The sequence below is a fragment of the Lonchura striata genome, chromosome 27 (genome assembly GCF_050655825.1).
Source record: "Lonchura striata isolate lonStrDom1 chromosome 27, ASM5065582v1, whole genome shotgun sequence".
NCBI lineage: Eukaryota > Metazoa > Chordata > Aves > Passeriformes > Estrildidae > Lonchura > Lonchura striata.
The window spans coordinates 1,866,691-1,893,972 of record NC_140729.1 but is presented as its reverse complement, the minus strand read 5'-3'; the positions used below and the strand labels follow the sequence as shown (position 1 = coordinate 1,893,972).

Genomic DNA, 27,282 nt, shown 5'->3' with positions numbered 1-27,282 from the left:
GGCATCGCTGTTTTTGGGGTGACAGTGGCATGGCTTTTTTTGGGGTGACAGCGACATCGCTGTTTTTGGGGTGACAGCGGCCTCGCTGGTTTTGGGCCCGAGCTGCGCGCTCCGCTCGGTGCCTCCCTCCGCTGGCTCCGTGACGAGCCCGCCCCGCGCTCCACCGGCAGCGGCAGCCGGCGCCGCCCGCTCCGGCCGCTCGGAGCCGAGCCACCGGGCCGGGAGCGCGGCTTGAAACGCCGACAATGCCCGGTGAGACCGTGCCCGGCCCGGTTTGAGCGGCTGCGATGCGTTCGCCGCGCAGATCCGCCAGCCGCGCTCCGTGCCGCTCCCGCCGCGATGCTGCCCCGCTGGGCACAGCAGCGCCCCGGAGCTGCCCCCCGAGCCGGGCCGAGGCTGCGGGAGCCGGGCAGAGCCAGCGAGCCCCGGGACCACCGGCTGCCAGCGCTGCTCGGGGGTACGGAGCCGGCGGGGGGCACGCGGGGATGGGGCGGCGCAGGGGCTGCGGGGTCCCGGGGGGAGCTGAGAGCTGGGAAGGGTGGGGGGTGGTCCCAGAGCATCACAGGGGGATCTGGGGGGGCTCTTGGGTGGTCCCAGAGCATCACAAGGGGTTCTTGGAGTGGATTTGGGGTGGTCCCAGAGCATCACAGGGGGTTCTGGAGTGGATTTGGGGTGGTCCCAGAGCATCACAGGGGGTTCTGGGGGGGCTTTGGGGTGGTGCCAGCCCCTCACAGGGGGTTCTGGATGAGCTTTGGGGTGGTCCCAGAGCATCACAGGGGGATCTGGAGTGGATTTGGGGTGGTTCCAGAGCATCACAGGGGGTTCTGGGGGGGCTTTGGGGTGGTCCCAGCCCCTCACAGGGGGTTCTGGAGTGGATTTGGGGTGGCTCCAGAGCATCACAGGGGTTCTGGGGGGGCTTTTGGGTGGTCCCAGAGCATCACAGGGGGCTCTGGAGTGGCCTTAGGATCCCAGCCCCTCACCGGTGACCTCTGGGGTGGTCTTGGGGTGGTCCCAGAGCATCACAGGGGTTCTGGAGTGGCCTTGGGGTGGTCCCAGAGCATCACAGGGCATTCTGGAGTGGATTTGGGGTGGTCTCAGAGCCTCACAGGGGGTTCTGGGGGGGCTTTGGGGTGGTGCCAGAGCCTCACATGGAGCTGTGGAGTGGCCTGAGGATCCCAGCCCCTCGCTGGGGATGGCCTGGGGATGGTCCCAAACCCTCATAGGTGACCTCTAGGGTGGCCTGGAGGTGGTCTCAGAGCCTCACAGGGGTGTCTGGGGTGGTCCCAGATCCTCACAGGGGTTCTGGAGTGGCCTTGGGGTGGTCCCAGCCCCTCGCAGGTGGGCACAGATGGCGTGGGCTGTGCCATGGCCGGCTCGGAAGGGAAGAGGAGGACGAGGAGAAGGAGGAGGAGGAGGAGGAGGAGGAGGAGGAGGAGGAGGAGGCTCAGGGCTGCAGGCAGCTGCTGCTGCCCTCCTTTTGCTTGACTAAACCCCTCTGCCTGGACAGCTTCTGCCTGCCGCTGGTGGGAGGCAGCGGGAGAAGGGGGGGACACGCCTGTGCCCCCCATGTGGGCAGGAGGGGACAGCAGGGGACAGCCGGCTTTGCTCAGCGGCCCGAGGGGTGGCACAGCGCGCTGGCCTTGTCCTCGTGTCACCCGCAGCGTCTCGAGGTGGGGACGCGCTGCCAGCCCGGCTCGGTGTCCCCACGCCCCGCGGCCACCGGGATGTGTCGCATGTCCCCGCAGCGTCCCCGTCCCGTGGCTGCTCGGGCTGACAGCGAATCCCTGCAGGATTTCAGCCCGTGTTTGCCATCCCCGAGCACGTTTTCCCTGCATCTCGGAGGCCTCCGAGTTGGGTTTTTTTTTTGGTTGTTTTTTATTTTTTTTCCCTTCCCAAGCTTTTCTGATTTTTAACGAGCTGTGACTAACCGGGCTGGCACGGCAGGCGGTGACCAACCACCGACGTGCTACCTGTGTGCTAAAAAAACGGGGGCTGCTCTCCACACCCCCGCCAGGAGCATTCCCGGGGCCCCCGGGACACCCACCCAGCTTCTCCCACCTTCTCCCAGGCCTGGCAGCACCCAGGTGCCAGCAGGAGTCACCCAAAGGTGCAGTGCCACCCAAATCCTGCCTGGAGGATGCAGGATCGTGGCTCGGTGCTGTGGATGGAGACCCTGAGCTCCAGGATGGGCTCTGTGCCCACCGTGGGGGTGGGTGGGACACCCACCCAGCTTCTCCCAGCTTCTCCCAGGCCTGGCAGCACCCAGGTGCCAGCAGGAGTCACCCAAAGGGGCAGTGCCACCCAAATCCTGCCAGGATTGTGGCTTGGTGCTGCAGATGGGCTCTGTGCCCATCTTGGGGGTGGCAGAGCTGAGATTTGGGCAAGTTGGGTCTCACCAGGAGCATTCTTGGACTCCCACCCAGTTTTCCCAGCTTCTCCCAGCTTCTCCCAGGCCTGGAAATGTCCAAGGGCCAGCAGGAGTCACCCAAAGGGGCAGTGCCACCCAAATCCTGCCAGGATCGTGGCTCGGTGCTGCAGATGGGCTCCGTGCCCATCTTGGGGGTGGCAGAGCTGAGATTTGGGTGAGTTGGGTCTCACCAGGAGCATTCCCAGCCCCCCAGGACACCCACCCAGCTTCTCCCAGCTTCTGCCACCACCCAGGGGCCAGCAGGAGTCACCCAAAGGGGCAGTGCCACCCAAATCCTGCCAGGATCGTGCCTCGGTGCTGCAGATGGGCTCCGTGCCCATCTTGGGGGTGGCAGAGCTGAGATTTGGGTGAGTTTGGTCTCCTGTGCCAAGGATGGGGCTGGGCTGAGAGTGGCTGTGGGATTTTGGTGGTCCCAAACCTTCTGAGCCAGGACAAATCCCTTCCCCGAGTGCTCCCGGGTGGGATTGAACCCTTTGGAAACGCCGTGGGCTTGGCTTGGATCCTCCTCTCGTGGCTTCCCTGCGAGGTTTTATCTCTCGTGGAGAGGGATTTGGGATGCCAAGGGCTCCGTGCCCGGCCCTGGGCTTTGCCCTGGCACCTGCTGGTGGCCACAGGCCCGGCTGGAAGGTCACAGCTGCTCCTTCCTGTTCCTCCTGCCACGGAAGTGACGGGGTTTGGATGGGATTTTGGGAAGGAATTCCTCCCTGAGGAGCTGGGATGGAATTCCCAGAGAAGCCCTGGATCCCTGGAAGTGTCCCAGGCCAGGCTGGAAGGGGTTTGGGGGACACTCGGGGACAGTGGGAGGTGGCACCGGGTGGGATTTAAGGTCCTTCCCACCCAAACCATTCCAGGGCTCTGTGGTTGTGGAGGTTTGGATGGGTTTAGGAATTTCCTCGGTGTCTTATTAAGGAGATTGATATTCTGTTTTGATGTGTGTCCCCTTCCTCCTCCTCCTCCTCCTCCTCCTCCTCCTCAGCCCTGCCTGGCTCCGTGGCCTCTCCAGCCCCGGCCAGAGCTGGGATCAGAACCAAATCCCAAACCCTGGGATGGGGTCCTGGCTCATCCCAGCAAACCCTGGGAGCTGGGAAAGGCTGGAGCCAGATTTTTCCCTTTCTGCCTGTCCATCCATCTGTCCATCCATCTGTGGATTCCATCCATCCGTCCATGGATTCCATTCATCCATCTCTCCATGGATTCTACCCATGGATTCCATCCATCCATCTGTCCATCCATCCATCCATGGATTTCATCCATGAATTCCATCTTTCCATCCATCCCTCCATGGATTCCATCCATCCATCCATGGATTCCACCCATGAATTCCATTCCTCCATCCATTCCATCCATTCCATCCATCCATGAATTCCATTCATCCATCTCTCCATGGATTCCACCCATGGATTCCATCTTTCCATGGATTCCATCCATGAATTCCATCTTTCCATCCATCCATCCATGAATTCCATCCATCCATCTCTCCATGGATTCCACCCATGGAGTCCATCTTCCCATGGATTCCATCCATTAATTCCATCCATCCATGGATTCCATCCATCCATCCATCCATCCATCCATCCATCCATCCATCCTTGCATCCATCCATCCATCCATTAATTCCATCCATGGATTCCATCCCTCCATGGATTCCATCCATTAAATTCCATCTTTCCACGGATTCCATCCCTCCATCCATGGATTCCAACTTCCCTCCGCCGCACCCCGCTCTGCTTTGGGGCCGTTTCCCTTTCCCATCCCGATCCCAATCCCGCTCTGTGCCCTCCCTGTGCCCACCGGACCCGAATTCCCACAATTTCCCAGTGAAACGGGAATGGAGCCGCAGCTGAGGGGGTGACGGGGGCTGCGGGAAACCGAAATTTTGGGTTCATCCCAAAAATTTCTCCTGGAAGGATGAGGATGGGGCAGGGATGGGGCTGGCAGGGGAGCGGCTGAGTCACGGCCCCACAACTGACTCACAGCCCCACACGGAGCCTGCCAGGACCCCAAAATCCTCCAGGAATCCTTTCAATCCCGACCGTGTTTCCCCCCTGCTCCCACCCCTCTTTGACCTCCTCCCCTCCCAGCAGCCGGAGCCGCGTCTCTCCCTTCCGTGCCTCAGTTTCCCTGTGCCAAGGGCCATTCCCACGCCAGCTGCCAGGCTCTGGCTGCGCTGTGGGGTGGGGACGAGACCACAAAGCTCCTTCTGTGGCCAGCCTCGCCTCGCCTTTATTTTTATCCCGTGTCCCCAAGCTGCTGGCACGTCCCCAACCCTGCCAGCCGAGGATGTCACCCATGCCAGGGCACGCAGGGCTGCGTCTTCCTCCTCCTCCTCCTCTTCCTCCTCCCGGCTCTGCCCCGGGCAGGGAATGTTTTCCATGTGCCAGGAATGCCCCGGCTCAGCCTCTGGTCATGGACACCGAGCCGAGGGCAGCAGGAAGATTTTCCAGCTGGAATTTCTCCTTCCCTCATTTCCTCTTCTCCTCATTTTTCCTTGACTTTCCAAGGGCAGCAGGAAGATTTTCCAGCTGGAATTTCTCCTTCCCTCATTCCCTCTTCTCCTCATTTTTCCTTGACTTTCTGAGGGCAACGGGAAGATTTTCTCAGCTGGAATTTCTCCTTCCCTCATTCCCTCTTCTCCTCATTTTTCCTTGACTTTCTGAGGGCAACAGGAAGATTTTCCCAGCTGGAATTTCTCCTTCCCTCATTCCCTCTTCTCCTCATTTTTCCTTGACTTTCCAAGGGCAGAGGGAAGATTTTCCAGCTGGAATTTCTCCTTCCCTCATTCCCTCTTCTCCTCATTTTTCCTTGACTTTCCAAGGGCAGAGGGAAGATTTTCCAGCTGGAATTTCTCCTTCCCTCATTCCCTCTTCTCCTCATTTTTCCTTGACTTTCTGAGGGCAGTGGGAAGATTTTCCCTGTTTTCCCAGCTGGAATTTTCCCTTCCCTCTTCTCCTCATTTTTCCTTTGTTTGCCGAGAGCAGTGGGAAGATTTTCCCAATTTTCCCAGCTGGAATTTGCCACCCTCTGCTCCTCATCTTGCTTTGGCTTTCCAAGAGCAGCAGGAAGATTTTCCAGCTGGAATTTCTCCTTCCTTCATTCCCTCTGCCCTTCATTTTTCCTTGACTTTCCGAGGACAATGGGAAGATTTTCCCAGCTGTCCCAGCTGGAATTTTCTCTTCCCTCTTCTCCTCATTTTTCCTTGACTTTCCGAGGGCAACGGGAAGATTTTCCCAGTTCTCCCAGCTGGAATTTTCCCCTTCCCAGCTTTTGCTCCTCATCTCTCCTTGCTTTTCTGAGGGCAGCGGGAAGATTTTCCCAATTTTCCCAGCTGAAATTTTCCCTTCCCTCTTCTCCTCATTTTTCCTCGGCTTGCCGAGAGCAGCGAGAAGATTTTCCCGATTTTCCCAGCTGGAATTTGCCTTTCCCCAGCTCTGCCCCTCATTTTTCCCTTGGCTTGCTCCTTCCTGCATGGCTCCAGGTGTGCCGGCCCTTCCTTTGGCACTGGATCCCCGGGATTTTTTGGGGATTTTGGGAGGTTGAACTCGTCTCCCGTCTCCATGTGGGCGCGTGGGCGCCATCACACCCGGCGGCGAGGTGGGAAAAAGTGGCGGCTGCTTTTTCCAGATGGGATTTCTCCCTCCTGCTCTGGGCTCTGACAAGCGACACGCGGCGTTTATCCGCTGCTCACCCTGGGTCGGGGGTGGCTCCGTGCGCTGGAAAAATCTCTCCTCCAACCCGTGCTTTAAAGAAAGGCTCAGAAGTCTTCTGGTGTTCGGTCTCAAGGCAGTTTTTTGCAAGTTATCTAAAAGATTTTCTTCTCGGGCTGCTGCGGTTTGCTCAGAGCTCAGGCAGAGGCACACACACACCTTTGACATCTTTTTTGACTCTTGTTTTCTCTTTCTCCCTCTTTGCCTAGGGCTGGTGCTCTCTTTTATATGGTACATTACGTGTTAAATGTTTATATTTTTTCCCCAATGCCCATTACCTATATTAAATGGTGCTTTTCTATCTTTTATATGGTATATTACATATTAAATGTGTACAGATTTTCCCCAATGCCTATTACCTATATTAAATGGTGCTTTTCTATCTTTTATAAGGTATATTACATATTAAAAGTTTACAGATTTTCCCCAATGCCATCACATATTAAATGTTTACAGTTTTTCCCCAATGCCATTACATATTAAATGTTTATATTTTTTCCCCAATGCCTATTACCTATATGAAATGGTGCTTTTCTACTCTAAACCGATCTGTGAGTGCCAGCATCACCAAGAACATGGAGGTGAGGAAGGAGAAAGAGGGAGGACAGGGCAGGCCCAAATCCCAAATCCATCTTAAAACCTCTGACCCCCCATGTACAAAACCAAAACCCCCTGTACAGCACTCAAAAATTCTTCCTCTACTTTGTGACTGCTTCTACTCTAATATCTAAACTTTTGTGAGTTCTTGTTCTTCCTGCGAGGTTGGTAAATCATTCTGTGGTTTAAATCTAAAATCCCAGCTGTTTGCAGCTGCCTGCCAGGGTCTCAAATGCTTCTGACCTGGAACATCTGAAAGTGTCTGAGAGACATTTTGAGTTCCAACAATGGTACATTACGTGTTAAATTTTTACAGTTTTTTCCCAATGCCTATTACCTATATTAAATGGTGATTTTCTACTCTAAACCAATCTGTGAGTGCCAACATCACCAAGAACAGGGAGGTGAGGAAGAAGAGAGGAAGGACAGAATAGGCTCAAATCTTTCCATCTTAAAACTTCTGACCCCCATGTACAAAACCAAAACCCCCTGTACAGCACTCAAAAATTCTTCCCTTCCCTTTGTGACTGCTTCTACTCTAATATCTAAACTTTTGTGAGTTCTTGTCCTTCCTGCGAGGTTGGTAAATAATTCTGTGGTTTAAATCTAAAATCCCAGCTGTTTCCAGCTGTGCCAGGGTCTCAAATGCTTCTGACCTGGGCCCAGAACATCCAAAAATGTCTGAGGGACATTTTGAGTTCCGACAGGGAAGGAGCCACCTGGCAGGGCAGTGCCACGGCGCGATGCCAGCTGGGCATCCTCCGAGCTGCAGCTTTTGGGGCGAGCTCCGTGTCCCGGCGAAACTCCGGCATGGGAATTTGTGGGATGTGGGCATGGAGAAAGCGTTGCCCCGGGCTGGGAACGGGCAGGATCCCAGGATTTCACGCGGAGAATCCGGCCTGGCGCCGTGAGCGGGCACGGTGCCGCTGCCCAAAGCCAAGTGGGATCTGTGGGGTCCCGCCTGGGAAGTTCCCAGCGGAGCTGTGTGTGTTCGTGGAGGGTTTAATTTGTGGAGGGTTTTATTTTTCCGCCGTTCCGCTGGAATTTGGGAGTGAAAGGCGCGGCGGGGAGCCCCGCTGAGCCCCGCCGGGGATCCTTGGGAAGGGAAGGATGAAGCGGGAGAACAATTCCCGCATCCCGAGGGATATCCCGGGGGACATCCCGGGGGACATCCCGGGGAGGTTTGTCCCCTGCTGGGTGTTCACTGTCCCCTGCGGGTGGCCTTGGCGTCACTTGGCTTTTCCCAGGGGATTTGGTGGCCCGGCAGCCAGGAGAAGCTGCGGGATTTTCACCCTGGTCTCCGCCAGCTTTCGCGCCTGTGTCGCCGTGACAGGGACAAGGACACCCCAAAATCCCCTCACTTCCACATTCCCATCCTGCTCTGCCCCACTCCCGGCATTCCCAAAGCTGGAATTCTCCGGGAATTGCCTCTAAGCGGCCGGACCCGACCAGGGTTGTCCCCATCGGGGACATGGTGGTGGCGGGTGTGGGCGACACCGCTGTCCCCCGGTGTCACCTGCCTTGTCCCTGCTCCTGGGCGCGGATTGCTTGGAGAATTTGGGCAGCTCCCAGCACTTTTTGGGTGTGAGGGCGGGTCCTGGAAGGCGCTTGACCATCCCAAAATGAGCTGACACGGAGGTGGCCGAGCCAAGGAGAAGGACAGCAACGTCTCGGCCGCCGACTCTGAGCCTCCCTGCGTGGTGGAACCTCCCTGCCCATTGCAGGCGATGGAATCCGACTGATGTTTCCACCTCAAACCACCCCAGAATCCCCCCCCGATTTCCCTGGGGCCCGACTCCGGCGGGGCGCTCATCTCTGCAGCACCGCACGAGTTAAACCCGCGCGGCTCGGCAGCTCCCCCCGCTCTCCCCACACCTCCTCCCACCCTCGGCGGCTCGGCAGGGAAGGGGTTAGCGGCGGGCAGGGCTCCGGGAGCCGGGCAGGCTCGCCGGGCTCCGGGGCAGTGCGGCAGCGCAGCCTCCGGGAGGCAGCGGGAGCATCCCCGCGCTGATGGCCGGCCGCGGGGGATCCGCATCCCCTCCGAGGGGTTTTCACCCTCCCGGCTGCTTTTTTCCCTAAATGCATCCCCCTCCTCCCTTCCCCTCGCCCCCTTTTTGTGCGAGCGCTTTCACGGGCGATTTTCCACGCTCCGCTGCTCGCTCGCCCGCGACCCGCGCGAGGTTTTCGCTGCCTGCTGAAGATTGATGGGACTGCAGCAATAAATTGTGTTTGAGACATCCCCCGAGGGGGATAAAACCCCGGCGAGCCGCTGCTAAAGGGGGGATCCCAGCCGGTTTCTTTTTGGAGGGGGGGGCTTTTCCTCAGCATCTCCTGCCGACACCGTTCGCGAAGATTTTCCACCCAAAGCGGCGCCTCCGGTATTTTCCCGGGAAGGACGCGATGTCCGTGCCCTGCTGAGCAGCCCGGGGCTCCGGCCCTGGCACGGGTGCCACCTCTGCTGCCAAGCGGGGACGATGGGCGGATGAATCGGCAAAGAGAACCTCGTTCCCTCAACCTCCCCCTGCTCGGAGAGGGGCTGGCCAGGATCTACCGCGGCATCCTGGCCGTGGTGGCGGCGCTGCGCCCGCCCAAGGAGCCGCCCGCAGCCCCGGCCGAGCGGAGCGCTGCCGCCTCCGCGCCCGCGGAGCGCCGTGGGAGCCGCGCCGTGCCCGCGGGTAAGCCAGGGCACGGTGCCCAGCTGGGGGGACACGGTCCGGTTGGGTTGGGTGAGGCAGATTTTGGCTTTGCCACCCCGGTGACCTGCTTGGAAGAGCTTTCCAGGGATGCGCTGCGGCCGTGCGGGCAGCGCTGCGTCCCTCAGCTGCTGCGGGAGGAGGAATAAAAACTTTGTGCGGGGTTTGAGGTGGAATTATCGCCGGGAGGGAAGAACCGGCAGCCTTTCCTTCGGCCTCGGAGGGTTTCCAGGTCCCTTTTCCTGGCTGTTTCCTTGCGGGACCATCCCTGCCCGCTGCGGGTGGCATCTCTGGGGGTGGCCGCTCCCCCCGGGGGAGTTTTGGGGTGTTTGGTGTGGTGGAGGTGCTGCCGTGACCTCGTCGATGCCACCATGACCTCTCTGGTGTCACCATGACCACCCCAGTGCCCCTGTGATCTCCTTGGAGCCACCACGACCTTCTTGGTGCCACCATGACATCCCCGGTGCCACCGTGACCACCCCGTTGCCACCGTGACCTCCCTGGTGTCACCATGACCACCCCAGTGCCCCTGTGATCTCCTGGGTGTCACCACGACCTTCTTGGTGCCACCATGACATCACTGGTGCCACCATGACCACACCGGTGCTCCTGTGATCTCCTCGGTGCCACCACGACCTTCTTGGTGCCACCATGACATCCCTGGTGCCGCCATGACCACCGCGGTACCACAGGGACTTCCCTGGTGGCACCACGACCTCCCTGGTGTCACCATGACCACCCCGGTGCTCTTGTGATCTCCTCGGTGTCACCACAACCTTCTTGGTGCCACTTTGACCACCGTGCCCCTGTGATCTCCTTGGTGTCACTGTGACCTCCCTGGTGCCACAGTGACCACCGTGGTGCCACTGTGATCTCGGTGTCACCGTGACCTCCCTGGTGCCACCGTGACCACCCCGGTGCCACTGTGATCTCCTCGGTGCCACCATGACAATCCTGGTGCCACTGTGATCTCCTTGGTGCCACCGTGACCACCCCGGTGCCACTGTGATCTCCTTGGTGCCACCATGACCTTCTTGGTGCCACCATGATCGCTCCAGTGCCACTGTGATCTCCTCGGTGCCACCATGACCACCCCGGTGCCACTGTGATCTCCTTGGTGCCACCATGACCTTCTTGGTGCCACTGAAACCTCCTCAGTGCCACCTTGACCTCCCTGGTGCCACTGTGACCTCCTCAGTGCCACAGTGACCTCCCTGATGCCACTGAGAAATCCCTGGTGCCACCGTGACCTCCCCAGTGCCACCGTGCCCTCCCTGGTGCCGCCAAGATCTCCCCGGTGGTGCTGTGACCTCCTCGGTGCCACCTTGACCTTTCCAGTGCCAGCATGACCTCCCTGGTGCCACCAAGACCTCCTCAGTGCCACCGTGACCTTTCCAGTGTCACCGTAACCACTCTGGTGCCACCATGACCTCCTCGGTGCCACCGTGACCTTTCCAGTGTCACCGTAACCACTCTGGTGCCACCGTGACCTCCCTGGTGCCTCCTTGACCCCCCAGTGCCGCCGTGACCTTCCTGGTACCACCACGACCTTCCCAGTGCCAGCATGACCACCTCGGTGCCTCCTTGACCCCCCTGGTGCCACCCTGACCTCCCTGGCTGGCACCGCTCCGAGGCCTGGGGACAGCAGCTCCCAGATGATGTGAGACCCTCCAAAGTGGCTTTCTCGGGGTCCTGGAGCCCCTCTGGGCACCGAGGCGGTGCCAGGCACGGGCAGCGTGCGCGGATTCCGGGCATCCATCGGCCCTGGCAGGCAGATCCCGGCGGGTGCTGAGCGAAAGGACGGGTCCCTGTCACCTCGGGACCCGCTGCCAGTCCCCCTGTGCCCTCCCCTGCCTGCCCGGGCTGGGCTGAGCCCCGGGAAGGGCTGGCACGGGGCAGAGCATCCCGGGGATCCCGGGTTTGGTGCCCCCGGGCACCGGGAAGGGCTGGCACGGGGCAGAGCATCCCGGGGATCCCGGGTTTGGTGCCCGCGGGCACTGGAACGCGGCTGGAATAGGGCAAAGTATCCCGGAGATCCCGGGTTTGGTGCCCCCGGGCATGGGGTAGTGCTGGCACGGGGCAGAGCATCCCGGGGATCCCAGATTCGGTGCCCGCGGGCACCGGGAAGGGTTGGAAGAGGGCAGAGCATCCCGGGGATCCCAGATTCGGTGCCCCCGGGCATGGGGTAGTGCAGGGATGGGGCAGAGCATCCCGGAGATCCCGGGTTTGGTGCCCCCGGGCACCGGAACGGGGCTGGAATAGGGCAGAGCATCCCGGGGATCCCGAGTTTGGTGCCCCCGGGCACCGGGAAGGGCTGGCACGGGGCAGAGCATCCCGGGGATCCCAGATTCGGTGCCCGTGGGCACCGGGAGGGACTGGAGGAACTGGCATGGAGCAGATTTGGTGCCCCCGGGAGCCACAAGGGCTGGGATAAGGGAGAACATCCCGGAGATCCTGGATTTGGTGCCCGCGGACACCGGAATACGGCTGGAATAGGGCAGAGCATCCCGGAGATCCCGGGTTTGGTGCCCCCGGGCATGGGGTAGTGCTGGCACGGGGCAGAGCATCCCGGAGATCCCGGGTTTGGTACCCTCGGGCACCGGGAAGGGCTGGCACGGGGCCGAGCATCCCGGGAATCCCGAGTTTGGTGCCCTCGGGCACCGGGAAGGGCTGGCACGGGGCAGAGCATCCCGGGAATCCCGAGTTTGGTGCCCTCGGGCACCGGGAAGGGCTGGCACGGGGCCGAGCATCCCGGGGATCCCGGGTTTGGTGCCCGCGGGCCGGGCTGAGCAATGGCTGCGGGATGGGCACTGGGGTCTTTGGGGCACTGGGATCTCTGGGGGGACATGGGGGGCCTGTCCCCCATCACAGCGCCCGCACACACCTCCCTCCCCCGACCCTGCCTGATTTCATTTTTCTTTTCGCTCTGTCCCTGTCCCGTGTCCGTGTCCCGTGTCCGTGTCCGTGTCCGTGTCCCGTGTCCGTGTCCCTGTCCCGTGTCCGTGTCCCTGTCCCGTGTCCGTGTGCCTGTCCCGTGTCCGTGTGCCTGTCCCGTGTCCATGTGCCTGTCCCGTGTCCGTGTGCCTGTCCCTGTCCCGTGTCCCTGTCCCGTGTCCGTGTCCCTGTCCCGTGTCCGTGTCCCGTGTCCGTGTCCCGTGTCCGTGTGCCTGTCCCGTGTCCGTGTCCGTGTCCCGTGTCCGTGTCCCTGTCCCGTGTCCGTGTCCCTGTCCCGTGTCCCGTCCGTGCAGTTTTCGGTCACCCAGCCGCTCTTTCATTCCCGTTTCGCTCCGATCATCGCGGTTTTGGGGGGATCCCAGCCCCGCTGTCCCCTCGTGTCCTGCCGCGTGTCCCGGAGCGGGGACAGCGCTGCCACCGCGGGGGGACGGACGGGGCACCCACCCCCTTCCCACACCCCACCGAGGGGGGATCCCGCTGTGCGCCCCACTGAGGGGGGATCCCACTCGCAGCAAGGCTCTGCCATCGCTCCGTGCCGAAATTCCCCTCCCCGGCCCCAAATCCCAACCCTAAACCTCTGCCCCACACCAGGGGACTGTCCCCCACCTCTGCACCATGGCCAGGGACCGTCCCCCACCTCTGCCCCACATCTGGGGACTGTCCCCCACCTCTGCCCCACATCAGGGGACTGTCCCCCACCTCTGCCCCACACCAGGGGACTGTCCTCCACCTCTGCCCCACATCTGCGGACAGTCCCCCACCTCTGCCCCATGGCCAGGGACCGTTCCCCACCTCTGCCCCACATCTGGGGACTGTCCCCCACCTCTGCCCCACATCAGGGGACTGTCCCCCACCTCTGCCCCACGGCCGGGGCACCTTCCCCTGACCCCATTGTTCTCTCGTGGTGCCCACGCAGATCCCGACAGGACCAGTCCCCATCTCTGCCCCACGGCAGGGAACTGTCCCCCCGCTTTGCCCCATGGCAGGGAACTGTCCCCCCACTTTCCCCACGGCCGGGGATGGTCCCCACTTTGCCCCACGGCCCGGGGACCCTCCCCTGACCCCGCTGTTCTCTCGTGGTGCCCACACAAATTCTGACAGGACGGGTCCCCACCTCTGCCCCACGGCAGGGAACTGTCCCCCCTCTTTGCCCCACGGCCGGGGATGGTCCCCACTTTGCCCCACGGCCCGGGGACCCTCCCCTGACCCCGCTGCTCTCCCGCTGCCCGCGCAGATCCCGACAGGACGAGCTCGCACATGATCTCCGCGGACGATGCCGAGTACCCGCGGGAGTACCGCACCCTGGGCAACGGCACCCGGCGCTTCTCCAACGTGGGGCTGGTGCACACCTCGGAGCGCCGGCACACCGTGATCGCCGCCCAGAGCCTGGAGGCGCTCACCGGCCTCCAGAAGACGGAGATGGAGCGCAAGAGGGACGCCTTCATGGACCACCTGAAGAGCAAGTACCCGCAGCACGCCCTGGCGCTGCGCGGGCAGCAGGAGCGCCTGCGGGACCAGGTGAGGGAATTCCCGGCATTGCGGGGCGTGGGGAGCGGTTCTGCGCGGGTGGGGTTGGCTGGAGGGGGAGAGGAGCGAGGGGGTGGTGGGGGTGCGTGAAAACGGGGGGCGGGTGCGGCAGTGATGGGGGAGCGTCCTCCGGGGGTGAGGGAGGGAATATTGCAGGGGTGAGGGGCAGAATCGCCCAGGTGTGAGGAGGAGAATCTCCAGGTGTGAGGCGCAGAATCGCCCAGGTGTGATGAGCAGAATCGCCCAGGTGTGAGGAGGAGAATCTCCCAGGTGTGAGGAGGAGAATCGCCCAGGTGTGAGGAGCAGAATCCACCACGAGTGAGGAGCAGAAATCTCCAGGTGTGAGGAGCAGAACCCCCCAGATGCGAGGAGAATCTCCAGATGTGAGGAGAAAATCCAAGTGTGAGGAGCAGAACCCCCCAGATGTGAGGAGCAGAAATCTCCAGGTGTGAGGAGCAGAAATCTCCAGGTGTGAGGAGCAGAATCCTCCAGATGTGAGGAGAATCTCTAGGTGTGAGGAGAATCTCCAGGTGTGAGGAGCAGAACCCCCCAGATGTGAGGAGAATCTCCAGATGTGAGGAGAAACTCCAGGTGTGAGGAGCAGAGCCCCCCAGGTGTGAGGAGAATCTCCAGATGTGAGGAGAAACTCCAGGTGTGAGGAGCAGAGCCCCCCAGGTGTGAGGAGAATCTCCAGATGTGAGGAGAATCCCGCAGCTGTGAGGAGCAGAGCCCCCCAGGTGTCAGGAGACCATCCCCAGGTGTGGGGGAGCCCCCTCCAGCCCCACGGGGGAGCCCCCCGCCCTGCCAAGCCCCCAGGTGGGTTTCCCTGTCCCACCGATGGATTCAGTCCCGCTGGCCGGGACAGGACTGGGACATTTGTCCCTGCAGAGGTGGCAGGGGTGGGACAGCCTTGAGGGACAGCTGGCCCCACAGAGGGGTGACCCCAGTCCAGGTCCTGGCAGGTGTGGGGTGGGCAGCAAACCCCAACCAGGGTGGTCGGTGCCATGTCCAGCAGAATGTCCTTTGGCTGTGTCCCCAGGGACCTGCTGGTCCTTGGGGCAGGTGACACCTCTGGTGACACTTCTTGAGACCAGCAGAGCCTCAGGGATGAGCTTTTTGGAGGTTCCTATTTGTTTTGGGGTGCGCTGGTGACCCCAAATACTTAAGGTTGGTGATGTGTCCACCACAATGTCCTCTGGCTGTGTGTCCCCTGCTTGTCCTTGGAGCAGGTGACATCTGGAGACCTTTGGGGGGGTCCCTCTCTTGTTTTGGGGTGTGCTGGTGACCCCAAACCACTTGGGGTCGGTGACATGTCCACCACGATGTCCTCTGGCTGTGTGTCCCCTGTTTGTCCTTGGAGCAGGTGACACCTCTGGTGACACTTGAGACCACCAGAGCCTCAGGGATGAACTTTCTGGGGGGTTCCCATCCTGTTTTGGGGTGCGCTGGTGACCCCAAACCCTTGAGGTTGGTGACATGCCTATCACAATCTCCTTTGGCTGTGTCCCCAGGGACCTGCTGCTACTTGGGGCAGGTGACACCTCTGGTGGCACTTGAGACAAGCAGAGCCTCAAGGATGAAATGTTTGGGAGGTTCCTATTTGTTTTGGGGTGCACTGGTGACCCCAAATACTTAAGGTTGGTGACATGCCCACCATGATGTCCTTTGGCGTGTGTTCCTCTGTCAGTCGTCGGGGCAGGTGGCATCTGGCGACCTTTGGGGGGGTTGCCATCCTGTTTTGGGGTGCACTGGTGACCCCAAACCCCGCTATTTCCCAGTCCTTATCCCGCTATTTCCCGGTCCTTATCCCGCTATTTCCTGCTCCTTATCCCGCTATTTCCCGGTCCTTATCCCGCTATTTCCCAGTCCTTATCCCGCTATTTCCCAGTCCTTATCCCGCTATTTCCTGCTCCTTATCCCGCTATTTCCCGGTCCTTATCCCGCTATTTCCCAGTCCCTCTCCCGCTATTTCCCAGTCCTTATCCCGCTATTTCCCAGTCCTTATCCCGCTATTTCCTGCTCCTTATCCCGCTATTTCCCGGTCCTTATCCCGCTATTTCCCAGTCCCTCTCCTGCTATTTCCCAGTCCTTATCCCGCTATTTCCCTCTCCTTATCCCGCTATTTCCCGGTCCCTATCCCGCTATTTCCCAGTCTCTATCCCTCTATTTCCCGCTCCTTATCCCGCTATTTCCCGCTCCTTATCCCGCTATATCCCAGTCCCTCTCCCGCTATTTCCCAGTCCCTCTCCCGCTATTTCCTGGTCCTTATCCCGCTATTTCCCTCTCCTTATCCCGCTATTTCCCGGTCCCTATCCCGCTATTTCCCAGTCCTTATCCCGCTATTTCCCGGTCCCTATCCCGCTATTTCCCAGTCTCTATCCCTCTATTTCCCGCTCCTTATCCCGCTATTTCCCGGTCCTTATCCCGCTATATCCCAGTCCCTCTCCTGCTATTTCCCAGTCCCTCTCCCGCTATTTCCCGGTCCTTATCCCTCTATTTCCCGGTCCCTCTCCCGCAATTTCCCGGTCTTTATCCTGCTATTTCCCGGTCCCTATCCCACTATTTCCCGGTCCCTCTCCCGCTATTTCCCGCTCCTTATCCCGCTATTTCCCTCTCCTTATCCCACTATTTCCCGCTCCTTATCCCGGTATTTCCCGCTCCTTATCCCGCTATTTCCCGGTCCCTCTCCCGCTATTTCCCGCTCCTTATCCCGCTATTTCCCGGTCCCTCTCCCGCTATTTCCCGCTCCTTATCCCGGTATTTCCCGCTCCTTATCCCGCTATTTCCCCGTTATTCCCGCCCCCCGCAGGCCCCGCCCCCGCTCTCAGCGCCCCCTGCCGGCCGCGCGGGTGGGCGTGGCCGAGCCGCGGTTGCCATGGCGACGGCGCCGCGGGCGGGGCGGGGCGGGGCGGGGCCGAGCCGAGCCGAGCCGAGCCGAGCCGAGCCGAGCCGGGCCGAGCCGGGCCGAGCCGGGCCGGGCCGAGCCGAGCCGAGCGGCGCTGCAGATCCCGAGCCGCAGCGCTCACCTGCCGCAGGTACCGGGCGGGAACGCGCGGCGTGGCGCGGGAATGGCGCGGGATGGCGCGGGGCGCATCCCTCCCGGTGGTAACGGGGCCGGTGTCCGCCACCCGCTGCTGCATTTCCCCCGCCGATCCCCCCCTGCCCCAGCTGCCCTGCTGTCGCTCCTACCCACCCCGCTATCCCCCTGCCCAAAATTCCCACCCTGACCTCCCGGTTCTCGGTGTCCTTACCGGACACGCAGCCCCTCCAGCGTCCCCTTTCCTTTAGCCCCCCCATCTCCCCTCAGCCTCCCCGGGGGTCCCCGTCCGTCCCCGGTGTCGCGGCGGGGAGGGGGTGGCACTTGGTGGCTGCCCTTGGGTGCAGCAGCCGGGGGGGTTCACCTTGTCCCCCCGGCGGGAGCGTGAAAAACCCTGGCCCGTGCCACCCGTGCCACCCGTGCCATCGCCCCGCTGTCCCCGGGCCGCGCTGTCACCCGTGTCCCTGCAGGGGACACCGATTCGCTGTGCCCGCCTCGGGCAGAGGAGAGGGACAGATGGTGGCCCTGGCACGCAGCTTCTGTCCCCTCCGAAAGGAGCCCTGCGGTGGCAGGAAAGGTTTGGCCTCACCTCCAAACCCCTCCGAGAGGCGGCACACGGCCGTGGCACCGCCGGGGTGCCCGGCACGGGCGGGTTTGGGGGTAGAGGATGGGGCACCGTGGGGACAGCGACGCGGGGGTGGTGGCAGAGGCGACGAGGGGTCCCTCGGGGCTGTCGCCGCGGTGTCATCTTGGTCTCCAGAGGTGGAGAGTGACGGGAGGCGCTGGGAAGCGCTGAAATGGTGGAGCGCGGCTGCCGGGAGTAACACGAGCGCTGTGTGCGCGTCCCTGGGACTGCAGCCGGCCCTATCGATTCCCTCATTTCCCTCCCCCAGCCTCGCCAGCGATTCCCGGCTCGTTCTGGGAATTCTCCGTTCCCCATTCCCACAGCTGGCTGGGAATGGGGGCTCTGGAGTCAGGCGGAACTCCGCGGGGCACCCCCCACTTCTCCTTGTTTGGGGATTTTTGTGGAAGAGGGTCTTGAAGTCCTCAGGGAGTGGGTAAAAAACAGGCTAGGGACAGCCCCGAGGGGGTGGAATGAGTTCGTGGGAGTCGGGCAGGGAGATGCCCAGGTGGTGCCCACCAGGAATTGGAGGTGGGATGCTCCCCTTGGCACGGCCGGGCTCGCGGCGCTGCCCCTGGAAGGGCTGTGAGCATTCTGGCACATACGGGCAGGGTGAGTGTGTCCATGCCTCCCTGCATCCATCTGTCTGTCTGTCTGTCCTTCCATCCATCCATCCATCCGTCTGTCCATCCATCCATCATCCATCCATCAGTCCGTCTGTCTGTCCTTCCATCCATCATCCATCCATCCGTCTGTCCATCCATCAGTCCGTCTGTCTGTCCTTCCATCCATCCATCTATGAATTCCATCCATCCATCCATCCATCCATCACCCATCCATCCATCCATGAATTCCATCCATCCCTCCCTCTGTCCGTCTGTCCATCCATCCATCCATGGATCCATCCATCATCCATGCATCCATCTATCCATGGATTCCATCCATCCATCCACCCATCCATCCATTAATTCCATCCATTCCTCTGTGTGTCCGTCCATCCATCCATCCATGGATTCCATCACTCCATCCATCATGCATCCATGAATTCCCTCCATCATGGATTCCATCCATCCATCCATCCATCCGTCCATCCATCCATCCATCCATCCATCCATCCATCCATCCATCGTCCATCCATGGACTCCATCCATCCCTCCCTCCGTCCATCCATCCATCCATTCATGGATTCCATCCATTCATGGATCCATCCATCCATCCATCCATCCATCCATCCATCCATCCATTCATGGATTCCATCCATCCATTCATGGATTCCATCCATCCATCCATCCATCCATCCATCCATCCATCCATCCATCCCTCCATGGATTCCATCCCTCTCTCCCTCCCTGCCCTGAACTTTCCCTCTCTCCCAACCCAAATTTCCTCCTCCCGGTGACCTCGGGGCTGGTGGCCACCCGCTCCCTGCTGTGGCTTTTTGGGGAGAGGACCCCCCAGTCCCTGCAGCCGCTCCGAGGGGACCGAGGAAGGGCAGGCCGGGCTCCATTTCGGAGTCTTCCTCACCCCCAGCTCTTCCTCCAACGGGGGTGCTCAGCCCAGTCCCCCCGGGGACCCTGCGGTGGACCCTGCGTTTCTCACAGATTTCTCCATCCTCGCTGCTTTTTGGGGGTGCAGGGATGGATCAGTGGGTGCGGGATGGATCAAGGGGTGCGGGATGGATCGGGGATCAGGATGGGTCAAGGGGTACAGGGATGGATCGGGGGGCCAGGGATGGATTGGGGGGTGCAGGGATGGATTGGGGGTCAGGATGGATTGAGGGGTGCGAGATGGATCGAGGGGTGCAGGGATGGATCAGGGGGTGCAAGATGGATCGGGGGTCAGGATGGATCAAGGGGTGTGGGATGGATCAGGGGTGTCAGGATGGATCAAGGGGTGCAGGAATGGATCGGGGGGTCAGGATGAATCAGGGGGTGCAGGATGGATCAGGGGGTGCAGGATGGATCGGGGGGTGCAGGAAGGATCAGGGGGTGCAGGATGGATCGGGGGGTGCAGGAAGGATCGGGGGGTGCAGGGATGGATCGGGGGTCAGGATGGATCACGGGGATCAGGATGGATCAGGGGGTCAGGATGGATCGGGGGGCGCGGGATGGATCAGTGTGTGCGGGATGGATCGAGGGGTGCAGGGATGGATTGGGGGGGTCAGGATGGGTCAAGGGGTGAAGGGATGGATCGGGGGTCAGGATGGATCGGGGGGTCAGGATGGATCGCGTGGTGCGGGATGGATCATGGGTGTCAGGATGGATCAAGGGGTGCAGGGATGGATTGGGGGTGCAGGGATGGATTGGGGGGGTCAGGATGGATCGGAGGGTGCGGGATGGATCAGGGGTGTCAGGATGGATCGGGGGGGTCAGGATGGATCAGGGGTGTCAGGATGGCTCGGGGGTGTCAGGATGGCTCGGGGGTGTCAGGATGGATCAGGGGGGTGCGGGATGGATCATGGGTGTCATGATGGATTAGGGGTGTCAGGATGGATCGAGGGGTGCAGGGATGGATCAGGGGGTGTGGGATGGATAGCGGGGTGCGGGATGGATCAGGGGTCAGGATGGATCAGGGGGTGCGGGATGGCTCGGGGGTCAGGATGGATCACGGGCTGAGGGATGGATCAGGGGGTGCAAGGATGGATTGGGGGGTCAGAATGGATCGTGGGGTGAGGGATGGATCATGGGGTGAGGGATGGATCGGGGGGTGCAAGATGGATCGGGGGTCAGGATGGATCAGGGGGTGAGGGATGGATCAGGGGGTGCAGGGATGGATCGGGGGTCAGGATGGATTGGGGGTGCAGGGATGGATTGGGGGTGCAGGGATGGATTGGGGGGGGTCAGGGTGGATCGGGGGTGTCAGGATGGATCGGGGGTGCAGGAATGGATCAGGGGTGTCAGGATAGATCAGGGGGGGTCAGGATGAATAGGGGGGTGCGGGATGACTCGGGGGGTGCGGGATGGCTCGGGGGGTTCACCCCGGAGCTGCCGGGGAGCGGAGCGCTGCCTCCCTTCACCTTGCCCGTGCCCATTGTGCTCGGTCCACCTCCGCCGTGCCGTCGCCATGGCCACCGTGCCATCTGATCTGCCCGACTCCTGCCAGCTTCCCCCTGCCCTGCCCTGCCCCAAATAACCCCCAAACCTCCGCGGTGGCCCCTCAAGGTGGGAACACTTTGATCCCCGCTGCGGGGTTTTTTTTGGGGCGCTCCCTCATCGGGCAGCGATAGATCCGAACCCCTCGGGGTGCCCGGAGCGAAACGCGGACCCCCAGGGCACCTGCGGCGTGGGGGGAGAGAGGGGCTGACCTTGGCCGCGGCTGCTGCCCGAGGGGAATTTTTGGAAATTTTGGGAGCCCCAGCATGGCTGCTCCTCGGCAGAGCACGTCCTGATGCATTGCTCCGGGCAGGCGCTGCGGATTCGCTTCCTCGCAGCGGGAGAGGAGGAGGAGGAGGAGGAGGAAGCTGGAGCCAGGGGGAAAAGCCACCCAAGGCCAGCGGGGTCGGGGCTCTGGTGTCACCCGCGCTGTCCCCAAGGGCGGAGGGGAGGTCAGGGCTGGGATGGGTTTGGGGAGGAGGAGGTGAGGGGGGAGCTGGAGGGGAAATTTGGAGCTGCGTGGCTGTGCTGGGGGGTTTGTGGGGGAAATCCTGACGTTCCGTCGCGGCGACAGGCGGTGGTGGCATCTCCGATGTCACCTCGATGGCCACCGGAGCGCTCTGTGGGTGGAGGGGCACCTGAAAGAGGAGCGGCAAAACCTCACGGAGGTTTTTTTGGGAGCCTCCCGAGGAGCCCGGGTGTGACAAGAATGAGCCCAAACCCTCCTGCATCCCATCCTGTCCCCAATGTCCCCTCCCCTGGTGGCCTTTGAGAGGTGCCTGCAGCAACCTCGAGACCTCAGGTGACAAAATCTGCAGCCCTCGCTCTGTCTGGTCGCTCTTTGCATTTTTCTCCCTGTCTTGTCAGGTTATTTCCACTTTAATTCATTTCACTGGCGCTGAAAAGCATTTAAGGAAAAAAAAAAAAAATCACAAAACCCAAACAAAGCAAAAAAAAAAAAAAACCACCAAAAAAACTTTAATAAGCAGAACCAGATTAAATTCACTTCGCTGTTATTTTTCAAGGAGATTTTTGCTTGTCAAGACGCGCTGCCCGAGGGTGGGGGACTCGATCGGGAGCTGGAACTCCTAGAAATGAGTTAATTAATGAAGTTGCCTCTGTCCTTCCTCCCTCGGAGCGCAGCGGGCCGGGGCGGCGGCTGCTGCTGCGGCCCTTCCGAGGGGGACACGCTGGTGCCTCGTTAATCAGCCACAAATTTGGGATTTAATTGCCATTCAGGGGAAGTCCCCTTGGTCACGGCGCTGACTCACTTGGATTTCATTTCATTTACCTCCCGTCGGCTCCTGGGACAGCCACAACCATTTCATTATTTTCTTTTTTTTTTCTTTTTCTTTTTTTTTTTTTTCAAACTTAACTCCCAAAACATTTTTTTTTCTTCCCAAACTTAACTCCCAAAATATTCCCAATTACTTCACTCCAGCCCTGCTTTTTTTGCCCGTGTGTGCGTGCCCATCCCTTGGAGGGCTCAGGGCAGCATCTCCCCCTCCTCCCCGCTCTTCGGGGACCCTGAGCTCACCTGGATTTCATTTTATTTACCTTTGAGGACCCCAAATCACTTGGATTCCATTTTATTTTCCTTTGAGGGCCGCAACTCACTTGGATTTCATTTTTCTTATCTTTGAGGACCCTGACTCACTTGGATTTAATTCCTTTTACCTTTGAGGACCCCGACTCACTTGGATTTCATTTTTCTTATCTTTGAGGACCCTGATCTCTCTTGGATTTCATTTCTCTTACATTTGAAGACCCTGATCTCACTCGGATTTAATTTCTCTTACCTTTGGGGACCCTGACTCACTTGGATTTAATTTCTTTTGCCTTGGGGGACCTCGACTCACTTGGATTTCATTTCTTTTACCTTTGAAGACCCTGATCTCACCTGGATTTCATTTCTCTTATTTTTGGTGACCCCGACTCACTTGGATTTCATTTACCTCCCATTTCCTCCTGGGACAAACAACCACAACCATTTCATTTCTTTCCTTAACTCCCCAAATATTCCCAATTCCACCACTCCAACCCCGCTTTTTTTTGCTCGTGTGTGCGTGCCCATCCCTCGGAGGGCTCAGGGCAGCATCTCCCCCCTCCTCCCCGCTCTTCGGGGACCCTGAGCTCACCTGGATTTCATTTTATTTATCTTTGAGGACACCAAATCACTTGGACTTCATTTTATTTTCCTTTGAGGACCCCGACTCACTTGGATTTCATTTTTCTTATCTTTGAAGACCCTGACTCTCTTGGATTTAATTTCTCTTACTTTTGAGAAACACATCTCACTTGGATTTCATTTTATTTAACTTTGAGGACCCTGACTCTCTTGGATTTAATTTCTCCTACTTTTGAGAAACACATCTCACTTGGATTTCATTTTATTTAACTTTGAGGACCCCAACTCTCTTGGATTTCATTTCTTTTACTTTTGGGGACCCCGACTCACTTGGATTTTATTTTATTTACACTTGAGGACCCAAACTCACTTGGATTTCATTTCTCTTATCATTGAGGACCCTGACTCACTTGGATTTAATTTTATTTACCTTTGAGGACCCTGATTCACTTGATTTCATTTCTTTTACTTTTGGTGACCCCGACTGACTTGAATTTAACATTTCTCTTATTTTTGGTGACCCCGACTCACTTGGATTTCATTTACCTCCCATTTCCTCCTGGGACAAACAACCACAACCATTTCATTTCTTTCCTTAACTCCCCAAATATTCCCAATTCCACCACTCCAACCCCGCTTTTTTTGCCCGTGTGTGCGTGCCCATCCCTCGGAGGGCTCAGGGCAGCATCTCCCCCCTCCTCCCCGCTCTTCGGGGACCCTGAGCTCACCTGGATTTCATTTTATTTATCTTTGAGGACACCAAATCACTTGGACTTCATTTTATTTTCCTTTGAGGACCCCGACTCACTTGGATTTCATTTTTCTTATCTTTGAAGACCCTGACTCTCTTGGATTTAATTTCTCTTACTTTTGAGAAACACATCTCACTTGGATTTCATTTTATTTAACTTTGAGGACCCCAACTCTCTTGGATTTAATTTCTCTTACTTTTGAGAAACACATCTCACTTGGATTTCATTTTATTTAACTTTGAGGACCCCAACTCTCTTGGATTTCATTTCTTTTACTTTTGGGGACCCCGACTCACTTGGATTTCATTTTATTTACATCTGAGGACCCCAACTCACTTGGATTTCATTTCTCTTATCATTGAGGACCCTGACTCACTTGGATTTAATTTTATTTACCTTTGAGGACCCTGATTCACTTGATTTCATTTCTTTTACTTTTGGTGACCCCGACTGACTTGAATTTAACATTTCTCTTATTTTTGGTGACCCCGACTCACTTGGATTTCATTTACCTCCCATTTCCTCCTGGGACAAACAACCACAACCATTTCATTTCTTTCCTTAACTCCCCAAATATTCCCAATTCCACCACTCCAGCCCCGCTTTTTTTGCCCGTGTGTGCGTGCCCATCCCTCGGAGGGCTCAGGGCAGCATCTCCCCCTCCTCCCCGCTCTTCGGGGACCCTGAGCTCCTGGTTCTTCCCTCTTTTGGCAGCAGCACGGACATGACTCTCATTGTAATTACAAATCCCGGCCTCTGTAATTCCCCGCACCTTTTGCAGAGTTGCTGCTGCGAGGAGCCGCCTGCTCTATGGCTCGGAAGGAGGCTGTCGCTTCCAATCCTCTCCCGGCCCTTTATCTCCCTTTGATGCTTTTGAAGAGGCAGCGAAATGTTAATTCCAGCTGGAAATGTTAATTCCAGCTCGGCCCTCTCCTCTTCGGGCAAATCCAGCCTGGAAAGGGCTGGCAGGTGATGCTTGGGTTTTAGTTTTTGTGGTTTTTTCTTATATTGTGATGATTTAGGGTGTGGGGCTGAGCTTCGTAGCAGGGGATGGTGAGCTCTGTGCACAGAGCAGAGACGAAACAATTCCTGCTCCAGCTGGGGCCAAGGAGAAATGATCCAAATCTCTGCCCCAGGAGCACCAACAGCGCGGGCTGGAGAGAGGAAAACCAGCAGGGTGGGACTGCACGGGCTAAAGCTGGGACTGGGCAATTAACTCCAATATGCAAATGAAGGAGAAATTAGCAAAGTGACAGACCCCGTGACCTCGTCCATTTTTGTGACCATTTTGGTTCATTTTGGGTCCATTTTGTGATCATTTGGGTCCAGTTTGAGTTCATTTTGGGTCCATTTCAGGTCCATTTGAGTCCATTTTGGGTTCATTTTGTGACCATTTTGTGACCATTTTGCTTCATTTTGTGACCATTTTGGGTCCATTTAGGTCCATTTTGTGACCATTTTGGGTCCATTTTGGGACCATTTTGGGTCCATTTTGGGTCCATTTTGAACCATTTTGGTTCATTTCGGGTGCAGCCCTGGCTGGGCTCTGGCGCTGCCCAAGGTGGATCCACTGAGGAGATCTTTTAATGAATCCCTGCTTGGTTCTGGAACTGCCTGGCCAATCTCTCATGGAGGAGATCTTTCAATAAATTTATTCTCTAACTCTGCCTGGCCAATCTCTCACTGAGGAGATCTTTAAATAAATTTATTCTCTGAATCTTCCTGGCCACTTTCTCCATGGAGGAGATTCTTTAAATAAATTTATTCTCTAACTCTGCCTGGCCAATCTCTCATTGAGGAGATCCTTTTCACAAATCCCTGCTTTTTTTTTTTTTTTTTTTTTTTTTTTTTTTTTTAATTAAAATTATCTCCATGGAGAGATTGTCCAGGCAGTTCCAGAACCAAGCAGGGATTCATTAAAAGATCTCCTCAGTGGATCCACCTTGGGCAGCGCCAGAGCCCAGCCAGGACTGCACCTGAAATGAACCAAAATGGTTCAAAATGGACCCAGTTGGTCACAAAATTGACCCAAAATGAACCCAAATGATCACAAAATGGTCACAAAATAGAACCAAAATGGACCCAAATGGTCACAAAATGAACCGAAGATAGACCCAAAATGGTCACAAAGTGGTCACAAAATGGAACCAAATGGTCACAAAATGGAGCCAAAATTGAGCCAAAATGGTCACAAAATGGAGCCAAGATGAACCCAAATGGTCACAAAATGGAGCCAAACTGGACCCAAAGGGTCACAAAATGGTCAAAAAATGGACACAAAGGATCACAAAATGGAGCCAAACTGGACCCAAACTGGACCCAAAATGAACCCAAAATGGTCACAAAATGTGCCCAAATGATCACAAAATGGACCCAAATGATCACAAAATGGACCCAAAGTGGTCACAAAATGGACCCAAAATGAACCCAAATGGTCACAAAATGAACCCAAAATGGGCCCAAATGGTGACAAAAATGGACCCAAATGATCACAAAATGGACCCAAATAGCCACAAAATGGTCACAAAAATGGACGAGGTCACAGGGTCTGTCCATTTGCTAATTTCTCCTTCATTTGCATATTGGAGTTAATTGCCCAGTCCCAGCTTTAGCCTGTGCAGTCCCACCCTGCTGGTTTTCCTCTCTCCAGCCCGCGCTGTTGGTGCTCCTGGGCAGAGATTTGGATCATTTCTCCTTGGCCCCAGCTGGAGCAGGAATTGTTTCGTCTTTGCTCTGTGCACAGAGCTCGCCATCCCATAATATGCAAACCCCACACCCTAAATCGGCACAAAATTGGCAAAAATATAAAAATTAAACCCTGAGGGACCTGGCCGTGCCCAACCCACCCTGAATTTGGGGACATTGGAGGTGGCAGCAGGGACAGATGGAGCTCACCAAGTGCCAGGGGCTGGTGGCCAAGACCCGCCTGGCGCTGGCCACAAATGGGCAAATATTTAAAGCGTTAAAAAATATTTAAAGGTTTTTTAAAAATTATTTTAAATATTTTAAAATATTAAAAATATGTAAAGGTTTTAAAAAATATTTGAAGTATTTGAAAGTGTTACAAATATTTAAAAGTTAAAAACATATTTTAAATATTTGAAAATATTAAAAATATTTAAAGGATTTTAAAAATATTTAAATATTTTAAGGCATTAAAACTGTTAAAAGGTTTAAAAATATTTAAAGTATTTTAAAGTATTAAAAATATTTAAAGATTTAAGAAATATTTTAAAATATTTAATGGTTTTAAGAAATATTTTAAATATTTTGAAGTATTAAAAATATTTTAAGGTTCCACCCTTGGATCGACTCCTCATCCCTAAATCCCACTCCTCATCCCTAAATCCCACTCCTTGTCCCTAAATCCCATTCTTTGTCCCCAAATCCCACTTCTCATCCCTGATTCCACCCTTGGATCTACTCCTTGTCCCTGGATCCCAGCCCTGGATCCCATTCCTTGTTCCTTGTCCCTAAATCCCACTCCTCATCCCTAAATCCTGCTCCTTGTCCCTAAATCCCACTTTTCATCCCTAAATCCTGCTCCTTGTCCCTAAATCCCACTTTTCATCCCTAAATTCTGCTCCTTGTCCCTAAATCCCACTTTTCATCCCTAAATCCTGCTCCTTGTCCCTAAATCCCGCTCCTCATCCCTAAATCCCACTCTTCGTCCCTCAATCCCACTCCTCATCCCTAAATCCCATTCCTCATCCCTGGATCCACCCTTGTATCCCATTCCTTGTTCCT

General features: G+C 57.5%; 1 protein-coding gene across 11 annotated transcripts in view; it reads left to right on the top strand.

Moving 5' to 3' along the window:
• Positions 1-246: 246 nt before the first annotated feature.
• The window catches only part of SRCIN1 (SRC kinase signaling inhibitor 1), a 73,981-nt gene continuing 46,945 nt past the window's right edge, over positions 247-27,282 (top strand). For 2 of the 11 annotated variants that reach the window (XM_085561783.1, XM_085561784.1), the window contains exon 1: positions 15,328-16,939. In XM_085561783.1, coding sequence (XP_085417909.1) covers positions 15,551-16,939 — 1,389 coding nt within the window. In that variant the 5' untranslated portion in view covers positions 15,328-15,550. Of the gene's footprint in view, positions 458-13,611; positions 13,896-15,327; positions 16,940-20,568; positions 20,725-27,282 lie in introns of those variants that run through there. The other 9 variants (XM_085561785.1, XM_085561786.1, XM_085561787.1 and 6 more) reach the window with 8 other exon arrangements.